Consider the following 10,373-nt stretch of genomic DNA (forward strand, 5'->3'; position numbering starts at 1 on the left):
AAATAATAAAATAAATTTAATCTGGTTTTATCTGCTCTGTAGAAATCTTAAATGGTCTCATCAATTGGTAACATACAGCAGAGAGTATTAAATGCAATAAGAATTGCATTCCTCATTTCCAAATAATTATTTTAAAAAAGGTACTAAAATAATTATTTTAATCATTACTGGAATGGTTAAGGATCCAGAATTGTTAAGAGTAATCGGAACCAGAATCGTAAAATTCCTTACGATTTCCAACCCTATCCACAAATTCAAAACAATTATATAATTTTGTCATAGGCTACTGTTTCTCTTTCCTCTATACTTTCATTAAAACCCCACACACACATGGTTTTCACATACTCTCTCTGTCATGCAGTGAATGATCTGGTGCATTGGCGGGACCCTAAGAAGTCTGGTGTGGTGTTTGGTGTGTCGATGCTAGTACTCCTCTCTCTGGCAGCATTCAGTGTGATCAGCGTGGTCTCCTACCTGCTTCTGGCTCTGCTCTGCGTCACCATCTCTTTCCGCATCTACAAGTCTGTCGTCCAGGCTGTGCAGAAGTCCAATGATGGACACCCCTTCAAGTAAGAGTCTCCTCTTTAGGCTTGGCTGTGTGTGGTTTGTCAATAAACTCTGTGTCACATAAAAACATGTGAAAATTGTTTTGTCGTCTTTAAGCTTGGGAATTGAGGAAGAGCCAGTTCCATTTAAAATTATGTTCATGACCAAGTTCCAAGAACAGTCCTTGAATGTGCATTACACCGGTGTGGGCACAACATCATGTTAAAATACTCCAGCAGTGTTTCCTGCTACCATTCTCGGCACCACTGCATATCCACTATGGAATCAGCAGCATGACCAATTCTTGAACGCATTCTTTTGAATCTACACTGCAAACATACAGCGTTTCTAGAAAAAGAATGACTCTTATTTAAAAATTTGCTGCAAATCCTACAAGTTCAACTCCAAACGAACCCATAATTATTTTGTATGTTTACTTATGCTGCAATCAAGTACACCTGGGAGTAAAACGATGTGTGTTGACTGTAAAGATTCTGTTTTAAAGCCAGACTACATTATTTCTGTCTGACCCGCCAATGGAAATAGATTTACTGAGTAAATTTATGAATTTAAATATTTGGGTGAACTATCCCTTTAATGGATCTGATTACACATTTTTGTGGATTGTCCAGAATCATTCAAGACAATCGTGGCGCATCTGTAAATCAGTTTTCCCCTCCATAGTATATCCATAGAATATGTCTAGAAAACCATGGTATTAACAAGGTACCTGTCCATAGTAAAAGCGTGGTGGTACTTGTTTTGTTTTTATAGTCTGATTTCGTCTCGTCTTCCTGGAGACATTTCTATGGTACGCCACAAATAATAAAAAAGATATTTTAATTTAACATTTTGGTTCATGTCATGCTCAGTTCAAGTACGATGTAGTTTAGAGGACTGTGGAGTTGAATGGGTATGCAGTGGCAAGGCTAATTGGGTTGACCCATGTGCCTTTGACAGGACTCTGATGGAGAAAGATGTTACCGTGCCACCCGAGACCTTCCGCAAGCACGTAGACCTTTGTCTGAACCACATCAACCGTGTGCTCAAAAAGATGAGCCGCCTCTTTCTGGTCGAGGATTTGGTGGATTCTCTCAAGGTCAGTGCTGGTTTAGCAATTATAAGTGCAAAGATTTAACACCATATATATAGCCCTTAAGATGTTTGAGAGAGGCAGCCTGTTCGCTATTTGATTTTCTCTGTCTCTTCTTTCTCCCCCTATTATGACTCTTATATTAGAAGTAAGATTAGTATAAAATAGGTCTATAAGGGGGGTGTTCATTCACAGTATAAATCATAAAAAAAGAAAAATAATAATAATAATAATTCAAACACACTTTTTATTGTTATTAATATAAATTATTATTTATTTTTTGAAAATTGTGTTCTCGAGCTTTGTGGTATTTCATAAGAATACAAAGAATTTCCCAGTCACTGTTCTTTTGACACAGTATGTATCACCCTCTGATTTCAGCTGGCAGTGTTTATGTGGCTGCTGACATATGTTGGAGCGGTCTTCAATGGCATCACCATCCTCATCCTCGGTAGGACAAACGTGCCAATTTCAGCACCACTCTTTGTGTTTTTAGTGCAAAATTAGTAAAGGTTTGGTTTATATTTGGGCCAATTTAGAATTCTTTGAGTATCACATCATAAAAATGATAGTAATCACCTCATACTGTGTGTTTTGTTTTGCAGCGGATATTCTTCTCTTCAGCGTACCACTTATCTATGAGAAGAACAAGGTTAGACCTCAATCCATATTTCTGCACTGCAAAAATGGCCATTGTGTGGTCCCAAAATGTAGATATGAATCTTGCATAATAATAACAAAATATCAAACCAAGTGCCATTTATTTGAAAGAATCATATGCCAGATTCTAACCATTATTCAAGCATTACGCAAAACAAATTCGCCAGGTTTCCAAATATAAAACAGTAGATATTTTGTTTAAATGGGACAAAGGTATTTTGACACTTCATGGTTGTCAGTTTGTAGAACATCTATAGTGTATTGTGCTAGGGAACCTGTGTAAACTTGAGGGGAACTTTTAGAATTCTTACACTAAATTATTATTTACCAATTTTTGTAAAATAATTTGTGTGTGAGAGACTCTTTGGAACCAATAGAAGAGGAAAAAAAATTTAAAAACTATTATAGAAAATCTGAACATACATTTATAAATCCATATATGTTATACTGTAAATCTAAATATGTATACTATAAGTGTAAATGCTGAATATACAGTTGAATATGTATAAAATATATATTAAATATACTGTATAGTTTTATATCTAAATGCAGTGCATTCATTAAATTATTATTATTTTTTCAACATCAATTGCAAAGTTATCAAAAATATTTTTTTTGCTTTGTCATTATGGGGTATACTCCATACCCCCATAATGACAAAGCAAAAAAAATATTTTTGATAACTTTGCAATTTTATTAAAAAGAAAAAAACTGAAATATCACATTGACAAGTAATCAGACCCTTTGCTATGCCATTTAGCTCAGGTATTAACAAATTAATAAATGGTAATATATTTCATGGTAAATAATTTTCCCAATGGGGGTTAAGGGGCATAGTATTAATCTATTGTTTGCAACTCATTTTTCAGTTGCATCATGCATCCCTGAATGTAGCAATTAATACAAGTTAACTAGTTACAGGTTGGTACTAGTGATCTCTAATGAGACTGAAGAAGCCTTTGCAAAGTAAATGGTTGTACTGCATGCCTAACAACTGCAAGATTTTCAAATGCACTCACAGATTTCCTTTTGTAAAGCCTTAGTAATCTTGCTTTTTATGAGAGGTGATGTGCATTTAGCATTTCAGAACAGTCGGCCCACACAGAGTGAACAGTAATCAGTGATCACTATGTTTATTACACCAGAGGAGTCTTATGTAAGCCCTTTCCAAAGACGTTGTCATAATCGTTTCCTTAAGCATTTGTCAAGTATTAACAATAGTTATTTTATAGGAATTAAACGAATGTCTGTTGCAAGTTCCTATTCTTTCTCCCAAATTAAATACAGCACTAATGATGATCATTAATGGCCATACTGATGCATCCATAATGGTGCCACAAAACTCTAAACTGTCTCTTTAATTCCCATTGCGCAGAGTGCTAGGCAGTGACCTCAAAACTGCAGTATAACCCAGTTTTAAAGATCTTCACAGGGAGAAAATAGTCACAGCACTCCAAAAATGACCTTTCATTGATCGTTAAATATGATTCGTAACTATTCAGACTATTAAGTTTCACTTTCAGGAATGTTTGTAAAAAGTGACTATTAAGACCTAAATAATTATTCTGTATATTAATTAGCATTGCTTACTACTGTTTATGCTTAAAGGGATAGTTCAGCCAAAAATGCAAATTCTCTTATCATTTACTCACACTCATGTCATCTCAGATGTGTATGACCTTCTTCAGCAGAACACAAAGTTTTTTAGAAGAATATCTCAGCTCTGAGATGTCACAAAAAAATAAGATAAAAGTATGCGAGTACACTTGTGAAATTGTTTCTATTTTGCATTTTTCTAATTTAATCATTTGTTTTTCTGTACAAATGATATTATCAGCATAACCGTTTGAGTGATATAATCATGATCCTACATATGAATTTTCACAGAGCATCTTAAGTGCTTTAATAAAAGAAAACCTGTCCCTTTGTACAAAATGAGTTAACACTGTTAATGTCAAAAATTTGCTTATTTGATTACTGATCACGAAAATGCGTGGAATCTTAAATATTTTTTATATTATGTCATTGTAATCAAGTAATCACTAGCAGGCAATCAACAGCGAGAGTGGAGAAGGCTATTTTTTTCTGACGTTTTTCGCACCTGCATTCCAATCGACATCTTGATGGAATCCTTCCTCGTGATCACGCAGCATTATTTCATTAGCTGAATGGGAGACTAAACACTTTTAAAGTGTGACGAGACTCGCGTTGCACGTGCAAGCCATTCGCGCATCACAAGCCGATCAACTATTTGGCACTTTTTGGTGAATCGCACCTGCGAAATCCTAACTTTATTTCCAGGTTTCATTTATATTTTGAATAGACTTGAAATGTAATTTTGAGTGTGAATGGTTAAAGGAGGGTGTACCTGTTTGCTAGGTTGGAAATCTCAAGGATTCATAGTGGTGTTTTCCCTATTACATCACGTGTTGTTCTGAAAGCATTAAGAAACACGGAATGTAGGCTGTCATCCACTCCCGTGATTAATCGAATGTGAAGTGCTGCGTGATGTACTAATGGCTTGCACGCTTCATGAGTCTGTTGGATATATTGGAGTCTCATCACATTTTTACATTTTGATTAGCCTCCCATTCAACTCATGAAAACACGCTGCATGATCATGAAGAAGGATTACATCAAGATGTAGCTTGGAATGCAGATGCGGAATTTATATAAAAAAAATGGTCTACTCTCTCGCCGTTGCTGGCATGCCAGTGATTACCCCTCTGCGTGCCATTCAATGCAAGTTAATGGTGATCAGAAATTTGTAGCACCAAAAAGTGCATAAAGGAATCATAAAGGTTATCCATATCACTCCAGTGTTTAATCCATATCTTCAGAAGCAATAGAAAAGGTGTGGGTCAGAAACAGAACAATATTTAACTCTAAATCTCCACTTTAACTTTCACTTTCAGGTGTAAAAGTGAAAGTGGAGATTTAGAGTAAAAAAAAAAAGACTAAAATTTGTATCTGTTTCTCACCCACACCTATTATATCGCTTCTGAAGATATGGATTAAACCACTGGAGTCCTATGTATTACTTCTATGCTTCCTTTATGCACTTTTTGGTGCTACAAAGTTCTGATCACCATTTACTTGCATTGTATGGACCTTCAGAGATGAGATATTTTTCTAAAAATCTATGTGTTCTTCTGAAGAAAGAAAGTCATACACATTTGCGTAAATGATGAGAATTTAACTTTTTGGCTGAAATGTCCCTTTAAGGTTAGGGTTTTGTTGAAGTTCCCAAACCTAAGTATTACACTTTGGCACATCATTTATCCGGCACTGTTTGTAATACAGACATGAATGAATGATACCTCAAATTGTGCTGCTTGTTAAGGAGAGGTGTACTCCGACTTTTCTAAGCAATCAGACTCATGTTTTTTACCTGGCAGATGATAAAACGGATATTAATTTAAGAAGTATGGACCAAAATCATCATCATCGAGACTTTTGCCTTTCATTCCACTCGCATTTTCTTTAGAAATTGTAAAAATCAAGTGTTACAGTTATTGTAACTTCATTTTCTTCTCTCCATAGACCCAGATTGATCATTACATTGATATTGCACGCACTCAATTCAACAATACAGTTGCCAAGTAAGTGCTTTGAGTGGAGAAACAATTCAAAGTAGTAATGCATAATTTGTGTACATGTGAGTTTTGGAAATGGCTGCCAATTAATAAGACCTTGATTTGCATGTAGTAATATTGCCACCTAATGGGCACTTGTCTCATTCTGCCTGTCCTTAACTCTCTCCATCAGGCTACAAGAGAAACTCCCAGGAACGCTGAAACGCAGTAAAACGGAATGATCCTCCTCTACAAATCCCTCATTACCATGTTTACCATCCTTCTATCTTTAGCTGCCTCCCCTCCCTCCCACTTTGCACCACCCCTTTCCCTTTTTTCCTCCAATCCCCTGTTTAACCTCACCCCTTAAAACCACCATCTGCACTGAACCAGCTAGTATGTAAAATCTAAGAAGCTTCTTGATATTCAATGTTAGCTCTGCAGCTTAATAACGAGCATTAAGTAAAGGAGCTTGGGGCTCCAGAAGCTGGTGTTTCCAACACCGGAAGTGATGTAATGCTGCAACTGGATGTCCATGTTAATGGCCATTATGGGGAAGGATTTGTGAACTAGACTGAACCTATCACCTGGTTTTGTTGGGTGGGTGGAAATAAAAACAGGTGTTTGACTTTAAAGCAAATGTCTGTACTTTAAAAAAATATAAAAATGAACATTTCACTGAAAATCAAAAATGACACAAAAAGAACACAAACGCTCAGAAACGTTCTGCAACACATACTTGTTCCTCCTTTCCTTAGTTATTTGACAAACGTGTATTATGTGTGTCTGGTCTCGCTCATAGCGATCGGTCCGGCTACCAGCGGTGATAAGTTGGTCTAGTTCACTATCCTACCTGTTATTGGCGCAATTTTTTTATTTTGTGAATGTATATATAGTAAGGTTACAACAGGCTCTTTGCTGTGAAGTAGTTAGTGTTGCTTTTTATATTTAAAAAAACAAATATACAGCTCTTCTATTTGTCTCTTTCGCACCTCTTTTGCTATGTTATTGTTATTACTATTCAGATAAGAGTTATTATTATATTAAATCTCAATTAGGATGGCTGCTTTAAGTCCTATGTCTGACATTTGGCTTTGTAACAATAAATATTAATATCCTTAAGGTTGAGTTTTATGCGTAGGATCGTCAGAGCATCAGGATATAGGAGAGGAAGGCAAAATCTGTTCGATATGAAGTGTCCATGTTGGGTTCCATAAGTCATCTATCATTGTTGAAACAATTTTAAAGGTAAAACTGTTCTTGAGTTAGCATTTTGGGCCATCAATTTCCACCTTGGACACAGAAGATGTTTGAATATTTATTGGATGTTTTAAGTTTTTTTTTTTTTGTCATCTTAATTGTATATTGTGACCACTGTTTGAGAAATTGAGACCTCACTACAAACACAGTTGGCTTAAAAATATAACTATAATGGGAATGTTATTGCTGAAAGGGAAGATGCTGCAGTAAAATGGCAGCAGTTTAGCTTCAGGTGGGCCATTTGAGTTTTTAATGCGGTGCCAGCCTGCCCAAAGACTACTCGAATGCATTTGTGCGCACAGTTTTACATTATGACGTTAAATGGAATATCTACACTACCGTGTATCAATAGTTGCGTTCATATTACATAAAACAATTGCTTTTATTACTATATGGTCTTTCGGCTCTTGAACGTTTCATCGCAGCAGTCATATAACATTCCAGCTGACACGTTTGAAAGCATGTCATCAAACTTTTGTGTCCAAATCTACCACTGAGAAACCCTCTTGCAGACAATTTAAAACATTTAACACAAGCATAATGACAGTTTAAAAGATACTTTCGTGCACGTCATGTATTATTTGCTCTCTCGTGCCCTTTTTGTGTTTTGTGCACGTTTTACACACGTGATCGCATTCAGACAAGTCTTCTGTCATCGTGTTGCTCGGCGAGCATGTTTTACAAGTGGGATCACAGGTGCGGTGTTGCGTTCGGAGAACAGGTCAAGCTCTGACCATTTGTATTGCCACAATGTCTTGTTTTCTTTCATTTTAAGGGTAAATTATGACTATATAACTACATTTTTAATAGATGCAGAACTTTCTGTTTAGATTCCATGTCAGAGTATCTGCTTTTGAGGTTGTTTCGATTTAATATTTTTTTAACTTATTCCTGTAGATCATTAGCATGTTTGCTGTTCTTTCCTGTGTTTCAGTCTCTCTTTGAGAGTGGGTGACGGAAGTCAGGTTCTTTTATTCTTTCGACTCTTTCTCTGAAAAAAATAATAAATAAACTAGATGTGATGACTAACATCTACATTCAGTTTGTTAGTTTTGAATTAAGATAATATGTGGGAGCTTTTGGTGGGGTAAAGATGCAAACAGGAAAACTTGTGGTCCCTGTAATGATGTCAAAGTGAACTTAATAAAAATGCCAAAAGCAGATGAAGTGCTTGAGCTTGCTTTTTTTTTTCCTGAAAATAATATTTCATATTATTGTTATCATTAAAAGTTAGCATGTTTGAATATGTCTGAATCCAGTATTTGTACCATATAATGCAGAAGTACTCCCTTCGACTTATTTCAATATACTGTACACAGATAGAATGGATGCTTTTGCTTATTGTTTATTGAAGTTGCAGTTAATTATATTTCAGAATGGTATGGGAATCCAACCGACTGTTAGCTCCATACAAAAAAGGGTATGTACATGTGAGCACAAATACATAACTTAATCTAACTGATGTTACTACTAGACATAATTCGATACCTCTCCCCATAATCTAACATCCAAGGTAAAGCATACGTGTCTGGATATTAAACCAACAGATTCACTGTAAGTGCTTTGAGACAGCCATTCAAAAATATCTACTAATAACTGATTCAGTATCAAAGTGAAAAACACTTTGTGTTGATTTTGTGGTTAAAAGATGATACAAAATCACATATTCAGTGACAAAGAAGCATGTGTAGCTAGCATGACCCCCTCCTGGAATCTCCTGGGTTGAGGGAATGTGAGTGTTTGAAATGCCGCAAATGCTTCCACAGTCCAAATACTTCCAGAACGCATATGGGAATGAAAACAAGCTCTCTCAACCAAACAGGTAAGGTCTGCCAAAGCTGTAATGTGATAGCACAAGTTTCATTCTCCTTTGATTATTTGGTTCAAAAGTGATTTGTTCTTTGAAACAAAGAGCAGAATGTCCACTGAAGACTGACCAATAGGGGTTTCACGCCCCTATTGACATTATATTTTTGAATGGATTTTCACACCATCATTTAAAGGGAACATTCTGGGCTCAAGGGATCTAAAGGGCTCAAAACAAATTAAGATCAGTTAAGTGCTTTTATAAAATTATAAGCTTCATATTTCTGCCTTTAAAGGGGTAGGTCACACAAAAATGAAAATTCTCTCATGATTTACTCCTGGCAGCCCAGATGTGTGTGTTTTTTCTAATGCAGAAAAGAAATTAAGATCTGTATGTCCATACAATGCAAGTGAGTGGGTGCCAATATTTTGAAACTCCAAAATCCACATTAAGTGAGCAGAAAAGTAATAAACATGACTCCAGTGGATAAATCCATATCTTCATACACAATATGATAGGTGTGGGTGAGAAACGGATACATTTTGAAGTCATTTTTTATCATATATTATCCTCCCTGCCCAGTGGGGTGGGGGTGGGGGTGGGGGTGGGGTGTATGCATGAAGAACGTGAATCACCAAAAACAGGAGAAGAATGTGAAGGTTAAAATGGAGATTGACTGAGCAGGGAGAATTTATAGTAAAAACTTAAATATTCACTTATATCTCACCCACACAATCATATTGTGTCTGAAGATATGAAGTCAACTGGAGTACTTTTATGTTGCCCTTATGTGGATTTTGGAGCTTCAAAATGTTGGCACCCATTTACTTGCATTGCATGGACCTAAAGAGCTGAGCTATTCCTCTAAAAATCATTGTTTGTGTTCAGCAGATAAAAGAATGTCATACACATCAGGGAGGGCATGAGGGTGAGTAAATTATGAGATTCTTAATTTTTTTTGGTGAACTATCCCTTTAAGCCTTGGAAAGAAAAATGGCACCATTCACTTCCATTGTAAGTGCCTTGCTGTAACCAACATTTTGGCTTTTTTTTAAAGAAAAGTAGGAGCAAGTCGAAATTTTTTGTGGTAATCAACATTAAATGCTGCCGATTGAGCTTAACTTGTATTGAACCAGGAATATACTGTACCTTTTAAAAGCATCAGCTTTGGCAGGCTCGAAACCTGCAGGGCCATTAAAAGAAGAGGTGAAACAACATTTGCTGTCCTCATGTGATTTCAAACCCACAGAGTTGCTGACACGTGAATATCAGTTCACTGTGCCAGGCGACACAACAGTTTGCTAGAGACATGCGGATGTCCAAAGCTATAATGGTGAGTACTTAGCATATCAGCACAAAGGGAATTTGTTAATGATCCATTTCGCTTTCATACCTTATCTCTCTAGATACTGTAAATGTAACAAGGACGTGT

The 10,373-nt window shown here is 36.1% G+C and overlaps 1 protein-coding gene across 1 annotated transcript in view; it reads left to right on the top strand.

The window, feature by feature from the left end:
- The window catches only part of LOC127644303 (uncharacterized), a 33,983-nt gene extending 25,686 nt beyond the window's left edge, over positions 1-8,297 (top strand). The window contains exons 4-9 of the mRNA XM_052127428.1: positions 362-569; positions 1,507-1,645; positions 2,021-2,090; positions 2,245-2,291; positions 5,843-5,901; positions 6,068-8,297. Of these exons, the coding sequence (XP_051983388.1) occupies positions 362-569; positions 1,507-1,645; positions 2,021-2,090; positions 2,245-2,291; positions 5,843-5,901; positions 6,068-6,116 (572 nt within the window). The 3' untranslated portion in view covers positions 6,117-8,297. The remainder of the gene's footprint in view (positions 1-361; positions 570-1,506; positions 1,646-2,020; positions 2,091-2,244; positions 2,292-5,842; positions 5,902-6,067) is intronic.
- The last annotated feature ends 2,076 nt before the right edge of the window (positions 8,298-10,373 follow it).

The sequence above is a fragment of the Xyrauchen texanus genome, chromosome 1 (genome assembly GCF_025860055.1).
Source record: "Xyrauchen texanus isolate HMW12.3.18 chromosome 1, RBS_HiC_50CHRs, whole genome shotgun sequence".
Taxonomy (NCBI): domain Eukaryota; kingdom Metazoa; phylum Chordata; class Actinopteri; order Cypriniformes; family Catostomidae; genus Xyrauchen; species Xyrauchen texanus.